The 24,095-nt window shown below is 40.7% G+C and overlaps 1 protein-coding gene across 3 annotated transcripts in view; it reads right to left on the bottom strand.

The window, feature by feature from the left end:
• The window catches only part of RPTOR (regulatory associated protein of MTOR complex 1), a 420,855-nt gene that overhangs the window by 123,612 nt on the left and 273,148 nt on the right, over positions 1–24,095 (bottom strand). For all 3 annotated transcript variants that reach the window (XM_063293407.1, XM_063293409.1, XM_063293408.1), the window contains exon 10: positions 23,796–23,871. In XM_063293407.1, coding sequence (XP_063149477.1) covers positions 23,796–23,871 — 76 coding nt within the window. The remainder of the gene's footprint in view (positions 1–23,795; positions 23,872–24,095) is intronic.

Raw genomic sequence — 24,095 nt, 5'->3', positions numbered from 1 at the left:
AGCCAGACATCCTGAAGAGTGAGGTTGAGTGGGCCTTAAGAAGCATTGCTAATAACAAGGCAGCAGGAGACGACGGCATCCCAGCTGAACTGTTCAAAATCTTGCAAGATGATGCTGTCAAGGTAATGCATGCTATATGCCAGCAAATTTGGAAAACACAAGAATGGCCATCAGACTGGAAAAAATCAACTTATATCCCCATACCAAAAAAGGGAAACACTAAAGAATGTTCGAACTATCAAACAGTGGCACTCATTTCACATGCCAGTAAGGTAATGCTCAAGATCCTGCAAGGTAGACTTCAGCAGTTCATGGAGCGAGAATTGCCAGATGTACAAGCTGGGTTTAGAAAAGGCAGAGGAACTAGGGACCAAATTGCCAATATCCGCTGGATAATGGAAAAAGCCAGGGAGTTTCAGAAAAAAGATCTATTTCTGTTTTATTGACTATTCTAAAGCCTTTGACTGTGTGGACCATAACAAATTGTGGCAAGTTCTTAGTGGTATGGGGATACCAAGTCATCTTGTATGCCTCCTGAAGAATCTGTATAACGACCAAGTAGCAACAGTAAGAACAGACCATGGAACAATGGACTGGTTTAAGATTGGGAAAGGAGTACGGCAGGGCTGTATACTCTCACCCTACCGATTCAACTTGTATGCAGAACACCTCATGCGACAAGCTGGGCTTGAGGAATCCAAGGCTGGAGTTAAAATCTCTGGAAGAAACATTAACAATCTCAGATATGCAGATGATACCACTTTGATGGCTGAAAGTGAAGAGGAACTGAGGAGCCTTATGATGAAGGTGAAAGAAGAAAGTGCAAAAGCTGGCTTGCAGCTAAACCTCAAAAAAACCAAGATTATGGCAACCAGCTTGATTGATAACTGGCAAATAGAGGGAGAAAATGTAGAAGCAGTGAAAGACTTTGTATTCCTAGGTGCAAAGATTACTGCAGATGCTGACTGCAGTCAGGAAATCAGAAGACGCTTAATCCTTGGGAGAAGAGCAATGACAAATCTCGATAAAATAGTTAAGAGCAGAGACATCACACTGACAACAAAGGTCTGCATAGTTAAAGCAATGGTGTTCCCCGTAGTAACAGATGGCTGCGAGAGCTGGACCATAAGGAAGGCTGAGAGAAGGAAGATCGATGCTTTTGAACTGTGGTGTCGGAGGAAAATTCTGAGAGTGCCTTGGACTGCAAGAAGATCAAACCAGTCCATCCTCCAGGAAATAAAGCCAGACCGCTCACTTGAGGGAATGGTATTAAAGGCAAAACTGAAATACTTTGGCCACATAATGAGAAGGCAGGACACCCTGGAGAAGATGCTGATGCTAGGGAGAGTGGAGGGCAAAAGGAAGAGGGGCCGACCAAGGGCAAGATGGATGGATGATATTCTAGGGGTGACGGACTTGTCCCTGGGGGAGCTGGGGGTGTTGACGACCGACAGGAAGCTCTGGCGTGGGCTGGTCCATGAAGTCACGAAGAGTCGGAAGCGACTAAACGAATACACAACAACATCTCTGGATGTACTACCAAATAGTGCCCATCCTCAAAAGTCGTTCCATATTAAATTACAGAACCTGGAAGGGAAGGGGGAATAGAGCACTAAAACCCTGCCCACTAAAAGGGGTGTGGCATGGACTTTTGCCATGGCTCACCTCTTGCGTCTGTCATAGCTGATCAGGAAATGGTCTCTTTTGTGTAAGTAAACAGAAATAATAAAATTTTGCTAACTATAATTATACTGATGTCCATTGTCCATTCCATCTTTGAAATACAGTGAGTGGCAGCAACAGCCAACAACAAAAGGCATTGGGAATGTGGAGGTTTAGTCTATAGAATGGCATTGTCATAGTTTTGGGGTTGATTATGTGCTGGATTTTTTATTTTTAGTTTTAACCTTTGTTGCACCATTCTGTAAGCCACTTAAAGTCTATGGGACTTAGTGGCATAGACACCTTAGTAAGTAAGTAAATTAATAAATAACAGATGGCTGCTTCAAGTGATACGTAATGGATTACTATGGCTAGCCATCTAAATTGTTTCTGACAAGTAGAAAGTTCCCAGCAGTGTTATGTTTGGCAGTGACTTGAAAATTCTTTGCACAATGGATGAATCATCTTGTGCTTCCTTTTAAAAATATATTACGTGCCTAACATGTAGTGTGTGCTTAAAGCAAGGAAATAATTGGTTTTCAGGCAGAAGTGTTGGTGATCATGATGCATTGCTAAGAAGGCAAGAAAATACTCTTCCCTCTCCTAATGGGTTACAAAATATTTTTCCTCCGCTTAATATGTTACCAGCTGATAATTACAATGCCACCTATTACCAGCACTAAACATTGCGCTCCTCTTTCCAGCAATTTTATGAGTTTAGGTCCAGACCCACAGCCTCTGAAAAACATAGTTGTCTAAAAACTAACAGGAAGTCTAATTCACATTTTTTACTTGTAAAAACATCTAATTAAAAATAATCACAGGCTAGTTATCTTACTTATCTGAATTAGAGTTCCAATGTCCTTAGAAATCTCTGCTTTTTGAGAAACTGAATGTAGACTTACAAAGGCTGTTTTCTTCACAGAGTTAAGCAGAATGGTATGAACAATCTTGGACTTTCCCCCACTTTTTCTCTTTTCCATGCCTCGCCCCTATAAAAAAGCTATTTAGGCCACATTCTCCCCTTTTAAATTTTGTTTGGGCATGATTTCGCTTGGGGCAGGGAGGGGAGTAGTCATTCTTGGGGATGGCTGGCACCTTAGAGCACTCCCCCTGTATTTACGATCTTTTGTAGCCATCTGGATTTTTATCTTCTATTTTCATTTTTATATTGTATTGTATTATATGATGTTTTATTATGACTACTGCCTTTAATTTTTAACCAATTTATTGTAAACCACTCAGAGTCCCTCTTCAGGGGGAGATAAATTTAGTAGTATAAAGTTGAGAAATAAATAAATAAATAAAATCCCCCCCTTTTAAATATTTTCAATTGAATTAGAGACTATAATGAGCTGTCAGAGTTCGTTCAAGATACCTTCTAAAAAGGAAACCGAGAGGAACTGGATTATAGCCCTTGTCTACATACAATGAAACAAAATGGCAGAGTGGCTGCTCATTTTCAGACTACACTCAAAGAAGGTCACACCCTCCTCAACCAACCCGACCCCCCTTATCAGATGCAATTAGCAAATCCATATAGAAGGATTTAGCCTAGAATTGGGGATTTGGAATAGGAAGCCCATCTGGTGTCTACACTGTTGTCTTTCTGATGCAAAGCCAAGAATTTTCCATTCTCCCAACCTTTTAGAGTTCACAATTTAGTCTGTGTGGTTTGGTTTCAAATCCTTTTCTTGCAGACTTTTCTATTATTTGTTATCTGTGACATATTTTATGGTATTATATTGGCATGTGCTGGGCATTCTACTATGCTTTAATTTGTACTTCATCTAAAGCCAGTTAGCTTTAAGGCAGTTAAAAAAATAATTAAAACACACAAATAGAATTCCCTGGGGTAGCCTTTAAATATTGTTTTTTCCTTATTGGAAAATATTTAAATGGTACATTCCTGGAAACCTGAAGTGATACAGTTGACATCTAATATTCAGTGTATTAATGATGTGTTCCTATTTTCTACTTAGTAGTCAATAGTCATAAATGCAAGTAATCTACCTTTCCTATTATTTAGTTCTGATAGCTAGTTTATTTTCTGCTAATTTCAATGACAGATTGACATTATTTTATGCACTATCATTTAATCTAAATTGTCCAGTTTGAAACTACTTTCAATTCACAAACACTTGCCAGTTAGGTTGAATATTCAACTACACATAGTCTTGGAAATGAGTATCAAGGACACATCCTATTCAGCAATTCAGTGTAAAGTGTGAAAGAAACCACTAGGTGCAGAAGTTTCTGAAACTGAGGTGCTGGGAGTATAAAAAAGATAAAGAATGTAATAGAATCACTGAAAGAGCAGCAGAAAATGGCAAGCTCCATGTGATCAGATACTATTAAAAGGTTACAACACTGACTGAGTCCAAATTAATTCATTTGAATTCTCCTTCTGAATGCAAATGAAGTGACATCAACATTGCCTAGGTTTCTCCTCATCTCCAACTTTATTTCTAGATTACACTACAATACCTTCCTTTCTCAAATTTATTGTAGCAAAAAGGGAGGGAGAATTGGCAAAATAATGTCCATATCTCATGCTTGGAAGTTCCTCTACTGTAACCTGGAAGCATGTTTGATAATGGTAATGGATACTTGTACTTAGACTTCCTGCAATGGAAAAGAATTTTCTGGGGACGGAGGGGATGATGTCGAGTTTACCTTAACCTTAAGATCAATGGCCATAGTTCTCTTAATCTTTAGAAAATATTTAATTGATGAGTACAGTTAAAGTGTGTCTTACTAATAGCAATATAGCTCTGGAATTATCTGACAAGCTTCCTTTCTCTCCATCTTCAGATGGGCACTGGAAACCTTTTCATTTTGGAAGCCATTTTTCACTAGTTCAATTAGATTTGTTTTCTGCATTAGTTTAATGGCGCCATCACCATTCATTTTAGTGTATCCTACAACTGGCATATTTTTAATGTATTCCCCTAATAATTTATTTTTAAAGTAAAACATAAACAAGTGAAAGAAAACAAAGCGGTTATGATTTTCAAATGGGATTTATTTGTATGATTATTTATAATACTATCAGATTACTGAAATGTATCTGAAATAAAGTTATATACTAAAATGCTTCTGAGTAACAGTGATCTCTCACTGTTACTCTCACTATCTTGTTTAAAATTATATTATTTAGTTTGGAACTAAATCTAGATATGAAATTTTAAGAGTTACGTTTTGCTTTGTCTACCCTCCTACAAAATTTGTTTGATTTTAAAGTTCTGCTAAAGGGTCATTTTCTAGACAATACAATCATAAGAAACTACATATGAATTAGTATGAAATGCAAAATTTGAATATAGTTACAGAGCTGGAACAGTGGGAATTCCAATGGAAAAATATTAAATTTACTCTGAATATTATACTTAGAATTGATTTAAGATGTTTGACTGTTGGTATATTACTCCAGTTATAATTGCCAAAATGAGCAACTCCTCTTACACAAAATGCTGAAAATGCAATGAACAAATTTTCTTCCTTATGTGGTAGCAAGGTTTCAAGGCACAACAATATTGGAAAATAATTCATCATAGAATGCAACAAATTTTGAATGTTGCAATTCTATTCCATCCTCAGATATTTTTATTAAATTTTAGTAAACCATGCATTTCCTCAAAATATACTGAACTGGCACTATATACTGTATTTTAACAGCTGCAAGGATTCTATTCACTTTCTGTTGGAAAAGATCTTTGATCCCTCTATGGAAGAATGATTAACTAAACTGGGGAAAAATATATATACATACATATATATATATATATTCCAACAACCTAAGAGACGGCTTTATACATGGACTTCACCAGATGGACAACACCGAAATCAGATTGACTACATCCTTTGCAGCCAAAGGTGGCGGACATCTATATAGTCGGTAAAAACAAGACCTGGAGCTGACTGTAGTTCAGATCACGAACTTCTTATTGCACAATGTAGGATCAGACTAAAGAGATTAGGGAAGACCCACAGATCAGCTAGATATGAGCTCACTAATATCCCTCAGGAATATGCAGTGGAGGCGAAGAATAGATTTAAGGGACTGGACTTAGTAGATAGGGTCCCAGAAGAACTCTGGACAGAAGTTCGCAACATTGTTCAGGAGGCGGCAACAAAATACATCCCAAAGAAAGAGAAAATCAAGAAGGCAAAATGGCTGTCTGCTGAGACACTAGAAGTAGCCCAAGAAAGAAGGAAAGCAAAAGGCAACAGCGATAAGGGGGGATATGCCCAATTAAATGCAAAATTCCAGAGGTTAGCCAGAAGAGACAAGGAATTATTTTTAAACAAGCAATGCGTGGAAGTGGAAGAAGACAATAGAAATAGGAAGGACAAGAGACCGCTACCAGAACATTAGAAACATTGGAGGTAAATTCCAGGCAAAAATGGGTATGATCAAAAACAAAGATGGTAAGAATCTAGCAGAAGAAGAAAAGATCAAGAAAAGGTGGCAAGAATATACGGAAGACCTGTATAGGAAGGATAACAATATCGGGGACAGCTTTGACGGTGTGGTCAGGGAGCTAGAGCCAGACATCCTGAAGAGTGAGGTTGAATGGGCCTTAAGAAGCATTGCTAACAACAAGGCAGCAGGAGACGACAGTATCCCAGCTGAATTGTTCAAAATCTTGCAAGATGATGCTGTCAAGGTAATGCATGCTATATGCCAGCAAATTTGGAAAACACAAGAATGGCCATCAGATTGGAAAAAATCAACTTATATCCCCATACCAAAAGAGGGAAACACTAAAGAATGTTCAAACTATTGAACAGTGGCACTCATTTCACATACCAGTAAGGTAATGCTCAAGATCCTGCAAGGTAGACTTCAGCAATTCATGGAGCGAGAATTGCCAGATGTACAAGCTGGGTTTAGAAAAGGCAGAGGAACTAGGGACCAAATTGCCAATATCCGCTGGATAATGGAAAAAGCCAGGGAGTTTCAGAAAAACATCTATTTCTATTTTATTGACTACTCTAAAGCCTTTGACTGTGTGGACCATAACAAATCGTGGCAAGTTCTTAGTGGTATGGGGATACCAAGTCATCTTGTATGCCTTCTGAGGAATCTGTATAACGACCAAGTAGCAACAGTAAGAACAGACCACGGAACAATGGACTGGTTTAAGATTGGGAAAGGAGTATGGCAGGGCTGTATACTCTCACCCTACCTATTCAACTTGTACGCAGAACACCTCATGCGAAAAGCTGGGCTTGAGGAATCCAAAGCTGGAGCTATAATCGCTGGAAGAAACATTAACAATCTCAGATATGCAGATGATACCACTTTGATGGCTGAAAGTGAAGAGGAACTGAGGAGCCTTATGATGAAGGTGAAAGAAGAAAGTGCAAAAGCTGGCTTGCAGCTAAACCTCAAAAAAACCAAGATTATGGCAACCAGCTTGATTGATAACTGGCAAATAGAGGGAGAAAATGTAGAAGCAGTGAAAGACTTTGTATTCCTAGGTGCAAAGATTACTGCAGATGCTGACTGCAGTCAGGAAATCAGAAGACACTTAATCCTTGGGAGAAGAGCAATGACAAATCTCAATAAAATAGTTAAGAGCAGAGACATCACGCTGACAACAAAGGTCCGCATAGTTAAAGCAATGGTATTCCCAGTAGTAACAGATGGCTGCGAGAGCTGGACCACAAGGAAGGCTGAGAGAAGGAAGATCGATGCTTTGGAACTGTGGTGTCGGAGGAAAATTCTGAGAGTGCCTTGGACTGCAAGAAGATCAAACCAGTCCATACACCAGGAAATAAAGCCAGACCGCTCACTTGAGGGAATGATATTAAAGGCAAAACTGAAATACTTTGGCCACATAATGAGAAGACAGGACACCCTGGAGAAGAAGATGATGCTAGGGAAAGTGGAGGGCAAAAGGAAGAGGGGCCGACCAAGGGCAAGATGGATAGATGATATTCTAGAGGTGACGGACTCATCCCTGGGGGAGCTGGGGGTGTTGGCGACTGACAGGAAGCTCTGGCGCAGGCTGGTCCATGAAGTCACGAAGAGTCGGAAACGAATGAACGAATAAACAGTATATATATATATTCCTGCCTTTATTATTTTTATGAATAACTCAAGGCGGCGAACATACCTAATACTCCTTCCTCCTCCTATTTTCCCCACAGCAACCACCCTGTGAGGTGGGTTGGGCTGAGAGAGAGGGACTGGCCCAAGGTCACCCAGCCGGCTTTCATGCCTAAGGCGGGACTAGAACTCTCAGTCTCCTGGTTTCTAGCCCAGAGCCTTATGCTTTAATGTCTAGAATAACTGTGTTTAAAAACAAAATCTGATGTTCAGTTCAAATTTATCTGGAAGTCATTTTAGACTACAATTCTATACATGGAATTATGCCAAATCTGAAATTTGGGTTTTAGAATTTATATTTAAATTTGACATATAACCTATATATTCTCTACATATTCTCTTAATGTGTTCTTCATTACCTACAATTTGTCTTTTCTCTTCTGATTGGTTTTAATTGTGTTAACCAAATATTTTTAAAGTTCAATAGAGACTTTTTCAAACTAGAGTGTCATGAGTAAGGATGGTGAGCAGGGGGCTCCCATCCAGGCTGTAAAGCGCATGCGTAGTACTGAGGAATTAGGTATCCATTCAAAGAGACACAGATCGGGCCCACCTCAGCCTTTGGGGTTTATATGTCTGGGTTTTTCCCACGCTTCTCCGGTTTGTTAGGATTTTCTGTTATGTAGCAGTAATAAAACACTAGAGACCTATTCCTTGTCTCAGCGTAGTTCCTGGCTGTTAGGACATAGAGAATGGGTATGAAATGTTTCATAGTAGTTTTAATGGTATATTGTTTTGTTTGGTTATCTGAGATTTGTTGGCTATCTGCCCTTATTTTACCACTTAAATTAGGTTATTTAAATTATTATAGTTACTATTACAGGTAGTCCTCAGTTAACGACCACTTGTTCAGCAATTGTTTGACGTTACAATGGCACCAAATGAGTGGTACTTACAACCGGTCCTCAGAGTTCTGGCCATCCCAGCACCCTTGCAGTCATGTGATCGCAATCTGGGTGCTTGGCAACTGGCTCACACTTATGATGGTTGCATCATCCCACAGTTATGTGATCGTCATTTGTGACCTTCCCAAAAGCAAAGTCAATGGGGAAGCTGGCAGAGAAGGTCACAAGTCACTCTGGTAAGTCTCCCGCACCTGGCAGCAGGCACACCAAGCCTCGCTGAGCTCGCACACCCTCATGCACCTTGCAGCAGCCCCTTTTTGCCTGTTGGCCTGCTTGCAAGCTACCTGGGACTTGCAGCCTCCTGCCAGCTTCCCCACTGACTTTAGTTCTTGGAAGCTGGCAGAAAGTTTCAAGGAGGTCCTCGCTTAACAACCTGCGAAACTTGCTTAACGAAGGCAATGGGGACTGCCAGGATTGCCATCGTTAAGTGATGCAGTCACGTGACATCACGCTTTACGATCACATCACTTAGCGATGGAAATTCTGGTCCTTACTGTCGTAAGGACTATCTGTAGTGTCTCTACTATCTACTTTTCTATATTGTTTTAAACTTGTATTAGTATTATGTTTTGTCTTTTCTCCTTGAAAATTATAGTATCTAGCTTGTAAGAATAAATAAAATGGAAAACAAAATTAAAAACAAAGACTATAGGCATCCAAGATTTGGTTAGCATTACCAGATAACTTTTCTTTCTCAGAATGGAGTTACAAGCTTTTTTAAAAAAAATAAATAAACAATTTATTTCATCAATATAAACCAAAGTTACAAATAATAATAATAATAATAATAATAATTAAAGTTCAGTTCACAGCATGTAAAACTATTACACAAATGCTTACTAACAATGTAAATGAACTTGAACCCTTCCTCTTTCAAATTCTCCCCACACTCATCGCATTTCCATTCTTTCTCTTTAATACCTGGCTTAATGGAAGACTAAATGGAATTTTAAACTATAGTTTCACATCTTTGAGTCAGAAAATTGTTTTAAGCACTACTTACATTGCCTTGCAAACTAAGATCAAACTGGATTTCCCAGTACAGCTGCCATGGGAAATGATAATTACCAAAGTTACAAGACAAAAATAAGGATGGGATTGTTCAAAGTCATTTTGAAACAATATAATGTTACAAAGGAATTGGGTCCAGGACTCAAAAAATGAACCATTTGTTTCAAATTATTTTATTCAGATTGTGTTTACATATTTGGTATTCAGAAAGGCAAAAGTAAACTATAGTAGACAGACTTAATTTTAAAAGATTATTACTATTATTATTGATGCCACACCAAGCATAACAACAAAACCAAGGCACAACAAAATATTTCCTACTGACAAATAAGAAATTTCTCAAAACAACGTTAGATAAATAATGTTTCATTAGTATGTTGAAACAAAGATCCACAGCTTATTTCAAAGATCATGAGAGAAAGAAAAATTATATTTTTATAATTAGATTGATGCTCACTTACAGACAGAAATTTCAGGGTTATTTTGTGCCAAGTACAGGTTGTATTGGTTTGTGTTTTTCAAAGAAGTGTCACTTCTTTAAATCTACACTTTAGTAGGTTATATATTAGTTTATTTTTCTAAATCATTAACTTCAAAACTTTAATCATTTGTACAGGAAGAATTCATTTTTAACCTATTTTTCAAGATCACTGTTGTCGGTGCTAGTAATTTCAATCTCATTTTAAAAAACTATAATACATTCCTATTGCATTTTCATTCATTTAGGATTATATATCTAGTCAAAAAGTTTAGGATGTCGCAATCCCTGTCTAGAAGTGGAATATCACATACACCTCCTCAACTATGGTGAGTAAAAATTAAAATAAATAAACACCATCACTTTTACAGTTAGGTAGGTAGGTACAGCAGCTATATTCCTAGTTCAAAGCAAAATAATTTTCAATCCCATCAGCATTTAGAATGGCCTCTGCTCTATAGTAATCTATTTGTACTTAGCCTTTTCAAACCTCCATTTTATTCTATTAGACACGTATGTTCACAGCATACAGTCTTCCTAGGCTGTTCTTTTTTTATAGTAATTTTATTAAAAATTACAGTTAAAAAGATACAAACTAATACAAACTAAAAAAAAAAGAAAAGAAAAAGAAAAATTAGAAAGTGTAGAAAAGAAAAGAAAAAGAAAAAATAGAAAAGAAAGAAAAAATAAAATATAGGAAAGAAAAAGAAAAAATATATAAAGAAATTACTTCCCCCTTCATCAAAAGTATAAACCATTTTAGTAACTTATCACCTTCTCTTAAAATAAAACAAATGATCTCTTCTTCCCATATCTCATCTCTTATCTATAAACAAATCCCTAAAGCCTTGTTGTTCGGTCCTGATCAGCAAAAGTCCATTAAGGGTTAGCAGAGATAACAATGTATCTATTTTAACCTTGATCAAATAAGCCAATTTTGTATTCCTTCCTTTCACTTTTAACAATCTTGATCTTTAGTCCCTTCAAATAATGTCCTAGAACTTGATTTCTTTTCATTTTTTCTTTCTCCCTTCTCAAAAAATTATTCAAAGCTTTAACAAATTTCTTTTGTAAATCCAATATAGGAAAGTTATCCAGGTCACTCTTTTGGTTTATTAATTGTATATCCCTTTTAATTATTAAAGATCAGCTGGCTTCATTTATACGTCCAGTGTAGCATCTTTTTCCATATCATTCTTGTAGCCTGTCATTTTTAAATCCATTTTCAAATCAGTCTTGTCTGGTAAACCTTGTTCCTCTTCCATAACTTCTTTTGAACAGTCTATCTATAGAGGCAGACACTCTTAAAATTAACTCCTGGATCCACTGTTCAAAAATATCCTTCAATATGTCCAATGTTAAAATATTTTGCTCCATTCTCCATTAGTAAGTCAAATTTAAGTGTTCTTCTCTTTTAATTGTAATCTTTAGTTCCTTCTAGTTCCCTCTAGTGTCCAATTTTTTAAGTCTTATGTTTTTAAAAAAGAATTCAAAACAAAAGCATTTCCCCATGTAATTAATTCTAAAATCTTATTTCAAATCCAAAGTTCTAATCACCCTTTTGCTGTTTATTCCAATTTTTTTTTTTTTAAAGTCCTTAAACTTGTATTTAAAACTTTTTTTTACTAAGGATTGAAGGAAACGCACCCAGTGCTGTAAAACTTGTCGATCCAAAGGTTCCTAATAGCTGAAAAGCAGTTAACAAGCAACTTCCAAAAGTGATTAGAAAAGGAAGTATGCGAACCCAGTGTCCTTTGGGAGGTGCCGACTGCAATTTGAGCAAAGAGATGGCCATTCCCTTGTCTCCCAGAGCTCTAAACCTGCCGGACACCACTGTCTTGCAGTCTCTTCACGAGGAGCAACTGTATGGAGCACTTGTGGGCAATCTCAAGTCTTCTTGTCTGGAGAGGAATTACGAAGAGCTAGTCTACTCACCGACTCTCCATTCCGCTGCAGTCATCAGCTCCACTTTTAGTGGAGCCGTCTTCAGTTCGCCATTTCTTCCCTGGAAGTTCCCTTCCCAGCCTATTCTTATGAATGAGTCACGATCTCTCCCAAGCTTTTGAGTGATTCCTTGCTCCCAAGCCTCAGTTATGTTTCTTCACCTTATAATCAAAGGCTCTGTGTCTTACATATTTTCCTTGCTACAACATTTTACAGGCAACGCCCACCTGACATTCTTCTAGGTGCACTTCTTACTGCCCTTTGGAAAACACTACTCAAGCCAGCTCTACTAAAAAATCAGCCTTTATCGTTCTATCAATTGTGCTGTCTAATGGCTCTTTATATTATCCGTTCCTACCCACCAAAAGAGCCACAGAAAAATGTAAACTGCCATTCTCACTTGAAATCATCATCACCATCATCATCTAAATAACAATAATAAAATAATAAAGAATGTTCTTCTCATCATGGTGGCCAAGTTCCAAATATTGTCCCTTTTAAGGAACACGAGGTGTGCTCGGTTATCACAAGAACAAGCATAGAATTCATTTCACAGGACAAAACTGACTGAAATTTGCACAGTAGAGCCCTCTAAGGCAACTATATATCACAACAAAATGCACACAGAAAATTACTTCTTTACACTCATATGTCAGAATTTCTCTCCATTTGGCAAGATTCACAAAGCACATGAGAGCCAGTGCAATATTCTGGTTAAGGAACTGGATGAGCAGCAGGGAGAACCAGGTTCTAGTGCACCTCCAGCCATGTTCACTGGGCAATTTTAAGCCAGTCACTCTCTCTCAGCCCAACCTACCTCACAAGGTTATTGCTGGAGGGAACAACATGTATGCCATCTTGAGCACCTGAATCAAAGGCAGGATATAAATCTAACAAGCAAATGAAAACATGTAAACTCTGGGTTTTTAACCATTTGTGAGAATGGCCAACTGACAATTATAATCCTTATCTTACATACTGGGTCAAATTGTAAGAGTTCATTTGGACTATGACTCTAAGATGCAATAGTGATGGAAAAGGAACTTTTCTTTGCCACAAAACTTCCACAAACTTGGCCTTATCCAGTATGAGATGTGCAGAATTTGTATTTTTGTAATCTGTCATCCTCCTCAAGGGATGTTTAAATATCTTTCAACCTGTTTTTCCACACCAAATCATTTCCTTGGCTTGGAAGCCACACTGACCCCAAAAGGCTATTCTAGTAAATACTTATATGAAAAGCACCTGGTAACATTTGTTTGGGGTGGGGGCAACTTTAAGCTGTAAAATGACAAGAAGAGAAAATATTTCCCTCCACTGCAGTTTCTGTAAATAATTTCCCATTTAATTTTTTATGTTTATAAATTAAATATTTTAAAATTTATTTTTGTGTTTCTCTGAGATAAATCGGAGGACGAGGAGGAAGAGGAATACATAATTAAAATATGGGATCTAGAAGTGCCTATACTCTTACAGGAAAGAAAACTACATTGTTTCTTTCTTCATACATTCCCATACAGATTACATAATTCAATATATTCAGAATTAACAAAAATCATATATAAATGACATAAACAACTGGTTACCTATGGTCAAACAAAAAATCACTTGGGAGAAATTTGGTTTTTGAACACTTTTAATGGAGTTCAGCTCAGAATTTATCAAAGTATCATGATCAAGTAGAGATAAAAGAGTAGTACTTTAAATGGTTCTCACTGTAAAATCGTAAAGAAACTGCCTAAGGAATCTCTCCAGCTTGGAATAAGAAAGTTTCTAAATAATTTGGGGGCTGTGCGGCACTTCAGATTTAAAGGCAAAAAGATGCTTTCGAGTGCTCAGGGATGTTGACTACCGCTCCTAAATCAGATGCATCTTTTCCTGGGATCATGCAGTAGCTGTCTGGGGTACTTAGACTACCTAGGAAAAGGCAGAAGTGCAAACAAATGCCTCATTTGTGTCCCACAGTCCAAAACACTTTGTTTGCCTTTGAATCTGAAGCACCATAGTGCTCCAGGCATTTTTTAAAAATTAAAATAATTTAAACAAAAGTTAGGCGAACACATCTATGAATTCTTCCACGTAAAACCATTCTAAAGAATAAAACATAATAAAACTAATTGCCTTCAGTGTTTTTCAGTCATTTTGGTTTCAGAACATAATTGAAATTTAAGTTAAATTAGATAAAATCTTAAATTTACAAAATTATCTAAAGTTTTAGCAGTGTGAAGTTTTAACAACAGAACATATTTCTATGAACATTATAGCGACATCCTGCTGTGTTGTACGATCCTAATTCCTAAAAGTCTCAACTAGCATTGGCCAGTTATCACATATTATGTGAGCTAAATCTAACACAGCCTTTCTCCAGAAGAACCCTTGAAATATTTTTCAGACCTCGAGAAACCCCTGCACATTCAAATATAGGGCACAAGTTACAAATTATTATATTTGTTTCCTGGGTAGGCCTGTATATATGCATTAACAGTGTTCTTAAACTAAAAATAAAGAATGGAACTTACCTCTTTAATGTGAAGTTGCCTGAATTTGAAATAATTTTTTAAATAAATCATGATCTCCCAGAGAATCGCTAGTGATCTCTTGCGGAACCCTGGTCGAAAAACCCTGATCTAACATATCTGGGCAGCATTAGTTTCCCTGTCCTTACTGTTAATTTTCAGTAACCACAAACATACACGGAGGGATATCCAAAAGCATATTGTATATACCAGTTACTTCTCAGTCTCCACTGGATTCAAAATTACATTGTTTGCAAAATTTGCAGTACTATCTTACTAGAAACGTTAGCTAGTTTTTGTTCTCCCTACCAGGATTACCACTTGATGTGGTGGAGGACTCAATAGCTTCACTGTACCTGAGCAGGGTCCTGGTAGGATTCCTCTTGCAATAAGGTTGAAAGGTGAGAGTAGGTGGGATTAGGGATTAAAAGGAAGCCAGCCCACTTTAGAACCAGAACTCCGAAATCCGGTGGAGCAGCAGAGTGCGGTGGAGCAGAGAGGAGTGGAGCGGAGGAACGCGGCAGACCTTTGGGGCGGCCACTGACCCTGTGGAGCCTCTGTGGATGGGGGAGCCTCCCATGGATGAGGGAAGACCTCTGTGGACCCGGGTGGACCCTGGATGCCTGGTTCGACTCGGAGGCCCTGGCGGATGCCTGATAGAATGTGGCAGTGTGTGCAAGATTCTGGAGAGAACGCGGCAGGCCCTGGGGCGGTTTCCTTTCGTGGGAAACGGTGGACACGGCTTCCTTGGGACAGCGGTGGACCCAGGTTGACCGCAGGAGATCTTCAGTGGGCCTGGGTGGACCCTGCCAGACCCGAGAGACCCTGGCAGATCTGGATGGCCTCCACAAGGTGACAGAAGACTGGAGGCCTTGGAGGTGGAGTCCCATGGTGTGGACAAGAAGACCGCGGGCCCCTTCGCGGACCTTGTGATCTCTGGCAGGACTCTGGTGGAACACCCATAGACATCGGTGGACTGGGGCTTGTTGGGGTTCTCGGGCTCTGTGTCTGGGGGTCTGGGGAATGCCTGTTTGTTAGAAGTGGCAGAGTGGTTTGGTGGGCCCCTCAGAGCGAGTGCAGGCTTACCTCCGGGGGTGAGAGTACACGGAGGGAGCCCAAGATTGAATGGGGTGTGTAAGAGTACCCACCCCTGAGTGAGAGACAGGAGGTGGGTAGGAATGGGTGGGGTGCCCCCCCGTGACCAGTGAGAGTGGTAGCGGGGTGGACACAGTGAGTGAGTGGATGGGGGGGGGTAGGCTCCAACAGCGCCAAGAGCAGGAGCTGGTGCGCTGGAGGGCCTGCCTCCACCTGAGGTTGACTGAGGGTGGGAGGATGTGTGCATGGGGGAGGGGACCCTTGCGTTATCCCAGGGTGGCTGGTGGTTCGGGAGTGGAGGCAACTGGGCCTGGTGACTCTGGGGGTTGTAGGGCAGGTTTCACTATTGAGGTGGTGACGGGCCAGGGATGTTACAACGGGAACTGGAGGGCAGGCCATTTCTGGGGAAGACGCTCCTGGTGTCTGTTACTGGTAGCGTGTTCCAGCTCTCCAGGTTCATACCCAGGTCCTGGTCAGCAGTTCTCTGAGGGCCCTGGTCTCCGGCTACTGCTTCTGAACGCCAGGTCAGTCAACAACAAAGCCCCCCTTATAAGTGACTTGATCACAGAGGAGGGGGCAGACCTGGTGTGTATCACCAAGACCTGGCTGGGTCAGGAAGCGGGGGTAGCCCTTTCAGAAATGTGCCCGGCCGGGTTTCAGGTGTGGCACCAGCCGCGACACCAGGGCAGGGGAGGTGGGGTGGCAGCTGTCATCCGAGAATCTCTAGTAGCCTTCAGGGGCGCTGCTCCACAGTAGCCGGTTGTGAGACCCTGTTTCTCAAGTTGGGCACCCGAGAACAGTTGGGAGTGTTGCTGCTGTACCAGCCTCCCTGCTGCGTGGCAACCTCCCTGCCTGAGCTGCTTGAGGCCGTCTCAGGGTTGGTGGTGGAGTTCCCCAGGCTTATGGTCTTGGGGGACTTCAACCTACCTTCCCTGGGGCATGCCTTGGATGCGGCTCAGGAGTTCATGGCTACCATGGTAGCCATGGGCCTGTCTCAGATCATTCGGGACCCAACTCGAGACAGTGGCCTCACTCCAGACTTGGTTTTCTTGTCGGAGCAGTGGCAATGTGATCTGAGGGGAGAGGTAGATCTGACCCAATTGTCATGGTCAGACCACGCCCTGGTGGCCCTGGGATTCTCTTGTGCTGCCCCCCTCCGCAGGGAGGCAGGACCCATTCAATTGGTCTGCCCCCGGCGACTGATGGACCCAGTGAGGTTTCAGAAGGAGCTGGGGGTTATATCCGGGGATCTACTGCACGATCCAGCGGAGGTCCTGGACGCAACCTGGAATAGAGAAGCGGCCAGGGCCTTGGACAGGATTGTGCCTGTGCGGCCTCTCTTGCCCACTCAAACCCGGCACTCCCCGTGGTTTACGGAGGAACTGCGGGTTTTGAAGAGGGTGAAGAGACGCCTAGAGTGCCGCTGGAGGAAGACAAAGACTGAATCTGACTGAACACAAGCTAGAGCCGCTATTAAGGTAGTGTCAATATTTCTCCGCTCTTATTACATCCGCAGAATGCTGCCCAATGGTCCTGTTTAAAATTACGCAATCGTTATTAGGTGGGGGGGGGGGGCTCTGTCTTCCACCTACAGGGCTGTGAGGAGGAATTTGCTGAGCATCTGCAGGGTAAAATCGCTCAGATTCGGTCCAAGTTGGACTCTAAGTGTGGGGCAGAGTCTGGGGAGATGCTGAGGGAACGTACTTACCCGGTTATCTGGGAACAGTTTGATCCTGTTGGGCCTGAGGAAGTGGACAGGATCGTCCGGATTGTAAACACCACCACGTGTCATCTAGACCTATGCCCTTCCTGGCTTGTGAAAGCAGCCCGGGAGGTGACATGTGGTTGGGTCCAGGTGATCGTTAATGCATCTTTGAGGGAGGGAGTAGTTCCGGGTGCCTTTAAAGAGGCACTGGTACACCCCCTCCTCAAAAAGCCATCGCTGGACCCTACTGTCCTGGACAACTTTCGCCCAGTCTCCCACCTCCCCTTTTTGGGGAAGGTGGTTGAGAAAGTGGTGGCGTTACAATTTCAGAGGATTCTGGATGAAACGGATTATCTAGACCCCTTTCAGTCAGGTTTCAGGCCGGGATATGGGTCAGAGACTGCATTGGTCGCACTTATGGATGATCTCTGGCAGGAGCGGGATGGAGGCAGCGCATCCATCCTTGCTCTCCTTGATCTCTCAGCGGCTTTCGATACCATCGACCATGGTATTCTTCTGGGACAACTCAGGGAGTTGGGGGTGGGCGGCGCGGTTCTGCGCTGGTTCACCTCCTTCCTCCAGGGCCGGTCCCAGTCGGTGGTGATAGGAGATGAGAGATCTGACCCTCGACCCCTGCTTTGCGGGGTGCTGCAGGGTTCGGTTCTCTCCCCTCTCCTATTTAACATCTACATGAAACCGCTGGGTGAGGTCATCCATCACCACGGGATGAGGTACCATCAGTATGCTGATGATACTCAGATATATATCTCCATCCCGGGTGAAGTAAGTGATGCGGTCAATGCCCTTTCTCAGTGCCTGGGGGCTGTGGGGGCCTGGATGGGGAGCAACAGGCTTCAGCTGAACCCTGGTAAGACGGAGTGGCTGTGGATTGATGGCTCCTCAGTATCCGGGAAGTTGTCATCTTTAGTCCTGGATGGGGTTGCACTGCCCCATTCAGAACCCGTGCGTAACTTGGGGGTCCTCCTGGACTTACGACTCCTGTTTGAAGAGCAGGTGGCAGTCGTGGCTAGGAGGGCCTTTGCACAACTTTAGGTTGTGTGCCAGTTACTCCCTTTCCTGGATTGAGATGCCCTCCGGACAGTCACTCATGCCCTGGTCATCTCCCATATAGATTACTGCAATGCACTCTACATGGGGCTACCCTTGAAGAGTATCCGGAAGCTTCAGTTGGTCCAAAATGCGGCCGCGCGAACAGTGATGAGTGCTCCAAGATCAGCACATGTAACACCTCTACTGTGTGAGCTGCATTGGATTCCAGTTTGCTTCTGGGTCCAATTCAAGGTGTTGGTTATCACTTTTAAAGCCCTACATAGCATGGGGCCAGGCTACCTGAAGGACTGTCTCATCCCTATAGCGTCAACCCGTCCCACCTGATCATGCAGAGAGGGCATGTTGCAGACCCCGCCTGTAAGAGAATTTCATCTGGCGAGGTCCAGGAGGCGGGCCTTCTCTGCAGTGGCTCCCACCCTGTGGAACATTCTATCCCCCGAGGTGAGGCAGGCCCCTTCTCTCCTGACCTTCCGGAGGGGCTTGAAGACCTGGTTTTGCCGCCTCGCCTGGGATGGGAAGGGCAATAGCTCTTCCTGGGGGTGGCTGGTGATGTAGAGTTCTCCCGACGGAATGGAAATCTCCCACTTGGATTTTATATTTATATTTTTATTATTTTAATATTGGTGATTTTATGATGTCAGGTTTTAAGGTGAATTTTATTGTAAACCGCCCAGAGTCCCTCTTTTAGGGGGAGATGGGCGGTGATAGAAATGTGAATAATAAATAAATAAATAAAAATAATTTGAATATGGAATATGAGAACCATGAACCAAGGAAAGTTTGAAATTCAAAATGGAAATGAAGCGGGATGTTTTAGGAATAAAAACTTGATATTTTAGGACTAAGCAAATTTAGATGGACTGGAATAAACTTTCAGTTTGTTATCTGATAATATTATTCAGGGCAGGAGACCATACAAAAGAATGAAAAGGTAATTATATTCAAAAAGGACATTGCTAAGCATGTGCTCAGTTATAACCCAATAAACCATGGCGTCATATCTATCAGGGTGAGTGGGTATCCAGTGAAGATCAATGTTATACAAATGTATGTCCCTAATACAGATACAACGGTAGAAGAATTCTATGGCAAATTGTAAGAATTTGAATAATGGATAAATGAATAACGGAGAATGCAAGAGAATTTTAAAAAAGAGAGAGCTTTAGCATTACTTTACTGATTATCAAAGGGGCTTTACTTCTGCAGATCATGCCACAATGTGGAATATATTAAGAATACATTATAGAATATATTAAATGTAGAAAGAATGCAATATTATGAATGGAATGCTGGACTTGGAAAATTAGAGGATCTGGAATCATAAAACACTTTGGATTGGGTGACTGCAGTGTTGCAGGAGATAGAGTAATATAACTTTGCAAAAAGAATTATGTATACATTGCCAACATCTTTTAAACAAAGCACAGTTGGACATCATTAGGACATCAGAATCAAATCAGCTACATAATAGCAAACAAAAGATAGAGAAGTACAATCCAATCAGCCGGAATATTTCCAAGTACAGACTGTGGAACACACCATGAATTATTGGTGTCAAATACATAGGTTAGGTGTAGAAAATTAAAGAGAAGAGGTGAACTAGCAAGATATGACCTACAGAACATAAAGTCAGAATATAAGATTAATATAAGGACAGATTAATTACTGTATAGTGAATATATGTGAAAGAAAACCCAAGGACCTAAAAATAATAATAATAATTTTTCACCAAAGTGGAAATATATTCAGAAACTGACTCTAAAGTGAGGTACAGGAGGCAATAGATCAGCTTTCAAATAGGAAAGCACCAGGTGCAGATAAAATAGTCACTGAACTGTTTAAAGCTGCAAGAGAAGAGGCAGTTAAAAGTATTAATGGCTCTATGAGAAGAAGGAGAAGGAGAAGGAGGAGGAGGAGGAGGAGGAGAAGGAGAAGAAAAAAGGAAACAGATTGAGTGGCCTATTGGCTGGATACAATCTGTGTATATACCTACACAAAAGAATGAAAATGCAAAAGAATTACCAAACCATTGCACCAATTCTTCATGCAAAGTTTGTCTTAAAACCTTACAAGAAAGAATAGAGAAATAGATGGAGAGAGAAATGCCAAAAGAACAGGAAGATTTCTGAAAAGACAGAGGGAGGTGAGATCACATAGCTAACATAAAATGAATAACGCACAATGCAAGAGAATTTAAAAAAGAGAGATTTAGCATTACTTTACTGATTATTGAAGGGGCTTTACTTCTGCAGATCATGCCACAATGTGGAATATATTAAGGCAAATGAATGTGCCAGAAGTTCTGATCATTCTTCAGAGGAGTCTTTACATTGAACAAGACTGAAGAAAGGGTGATTCAGAATAGGCAAGGAAGGGATTTGTGGGGACCCCATATGGAGCAAATATATAATAAAAATGGCAGGACTGGAAAATATGGTAACCGGAGTCAAAATAAGAGGCCAAAACATTACTAACTTGAGATATACAGATGATACTACTTTTCTAGATAAAAGGAAGCTTTACAAAAGTTCTCTGGGCAAATAAAAGTAGAAAGTGAAAAACCTGGTTGGTTGGTTGGTTGATTTGTTTATTTATTTATTTAAAACATTTATAAGGCTGCCCAACGTACATACGGTGACTCCGGGCAGCTTACAGAATTAAAAACCATAAAAACACAAAACATATCCCATGGCGGAAGCAAACACATTCATATCAGCCACTTGATTGGCTCCGAAGAGACCCGGGGTCCTCAGGCCTGCTGACAAAACCACGTCTTCAGGGCCTTCTGGAAAAGGAGCAAGGAGGGGGGCAGTCTTATCTCCGGGAGAATGATGTTTCAAAGGGAGGGAGCCACCATGGAGAAGGCCCTTTTCCTCGGCCTCACTAGAAGTACTTCCCTAAATGAATGGACCTGCAACATACCCTGCATGCATATTATTATTATTAATGCATATTAAGACAAAGCTACGCTGGGCAGGACACGTCGCATGTATGTCGGATGGCCGTTGGACAACAGCAGTTGCTGAATGGTATCCATGAGAAGTAAAAAAACCTATTGGCCGACCTCCAAAGAGATGGGAAGATCCAACAGTCAATGACTTTGGCCGAAGAGTCAAAGAAAGCCTGGAGAAAAAAAGCCAGGAATCGAGACAAATGGAAAGCGAGTTGCAACCAGCAGGACTCTGTCCGGCAACAGTCCGGTCAATAGAGGTGATCAAGACAAAGCTAATACCAAGCAGCATGCTAGATACATGTGAGAAACCCACATCATACCAAAGAAATGAAGATAGTAGTGAACAGATTAATCCTAAGGATGAATGCAATGACATTTATACAAAACCATGAGGGATAAGGATATTCTGATGACAGTGAAGATCAGAAGAGTTAAAGCATTTTTCCCAATGGTAATGTATAGCTGTAAAAGCTGGGCACTGAGAATAAGCGAGAAAGAAAAAAAGATGTCTTTGAATTGTGGATCTGGAGATGATTACTAAGACTACCACGAACAGCAAGAGAAACCATGAAATAAAGATTGACTGCTCCCTTGAGCAATTATAAATGAACAGAAACTCACATTCTTTGAGCCTGAGCATATCATGGACTAGAAAAAAAAAACTCCTGATGCTTAGCAATGTTGAAGTAAATAGAAAACGAAGGCAACAAATAAGGCAGATGGACAGGATCAAGGAGATCACTGCAATGTCCTTAGAACTGCTCTGTTTTACCAGGAAAAGGTTGAGATGCTGGGTATTTGTCTATTTAGTTACCATAGTTCAGGCCCAATTTGGTAGCACCTAGCTAACTAAGAAGCCAAATGTAATATCAATCTGCTAACGGGCTTCAATTTGGGGCTGTTATTTTTCTAATTAAGAGGGGCCTGTTATCACACTAATAATTTCTGCAAACCCTTATGCCTTGAGATTCAAATCCTAAGAACTGATCCCAAACCTGAGGAGTTGATTATTTTTACCCGGCATTTTTCATTGTTTTTCTATTGTTTTTATATGTATATTTTTGTCTTTATGCCTTGTTAGCTGCACAGAGTTATTTGATTAGGATGGGCGGCCATATAAATTTGCAGAATAAACAAACTTATTAGCAAGGGGAATTCCACAGTGAGAGTTTGGAATATCAGATACAGGATACAAGGAAGGAGGGGAGGGACCACTATATCAGCTTCTACTTCTGATGCTGTAAATCACATTAAACAATGTCACAGTAATTATTCATTACGTATCCTAATCTCCGAAATTCGCGCATTCTATTGTATTTATGCCTTTATGCATACTGCTGGAATCATTGTATAGTCTACTTCCTGCTCCTTTCTGTTATTTCTCCTGTTATCAAATTTTAGATTTCAAAACTTTCAAAGATGGTATCTCTATTGTCTTTGATTTTATAAAGCACTATGAGGACCTGGGAGAGTTTCATGCTGTTATGTGTGAATATATGTTTTATCCATAATTATCTGTATTACACATTACACATAAAATGGTGAAAGGGAAATAAATAGGAATATCACACCACAACCAATGCCATACAACAATTGAGAACAATATAAATTAAACTCTATGATAAATCAGAATTGCATGTACAAAGGTAGCAACTCCATGATACACACACACACACACACACACACACAAACATTACCCACTATATTCATATACATATATATAAAATATATCTAAAAGTATCCAGTGAAAACTTCCAACACTGAGAGAGACTTTTCTCATTCTTAAGAAGCAAAACAAAGGATGTAGTTAAAATTACCTCTCTGCAATACAAATGGGCTATGTTGCATGCATCTTTCTTCTAATGAGTTAATGATCCATAGGTGTCATATGACAGAAAGTGTACAGACTTGCTTGGTAAAGAATATGAGAATGTTGGAATTACTGGATTATCCTTCCCCAACCTAGGCACCATCCAGAATCCCAGAATTCTTAGCAATGGACACACTGGTTAAGGAATTTTGGAAATTGAAGTCATCTATGGGTGGACAGCCAAGTTTGAGTATCCCGGACATGAGTTTAATAGCTCAGTTTTTTTTTAATCTGTTCAATCGTGTCTGATTCTTAGAGACTGCCTAGACAAGTCCCAGTTTTCTTGGCAAGGGTTTTCAGAAGTGGTTTGCCCTGGCTTGCTTCCTAGGGCTGAGAGAGAGCGACAGGCCCAAGGTCACCCAGCTGGCTTTCTGCCTAAGGTGGGACTAGAACTCACGGTCTCCCAGTTTCTAGCCTGGTGCCTTAATCACTACACCAAACTGGCTCTCAATAGTTCAGTAACTTACCCTAAATGCGGTTCCTTCCTCAATAATGGTAGGCAGCTGAGAAAGGCATATATCCACAGCAAGATCCCATGCTTGCCTGGGAAAAGATAAAAGATGGGGGCATTACAAGATTGGGCAAAATTATACACAACACCTTATCATCTCACCTACTATAAGTACTTGGTTTGTGCTCGTAAAACAAGGGACACTTAGGTTAGCATTTTCCAGGTACTCATATACTACACTTAATAACTTAAAGCAATTTATTATATCCAGGGTGTGAAACTGAACATAAACAAACACTTGTGGATAATAAAATCA

This window comes from Candoia aspera, chromosome 2 (assembly GCF_035149785.1).
Source record: "Candoia aspera isolate rCanAsp1 chromosome 2, rCanAsp1.hap2, whole genome shotgun sequence".
NCBI classification, from domain to species: Eukaryota; Metazoa; Chordata; class Lepidosauria; order Squamata; family Boidae; genus Candoia; species Candoia aspera.
The sequence above is the reverse complement of the archived record's forward strand: the minus strand, read 5'-3'. Positions and strand labels throughout refer to the sequence as shown.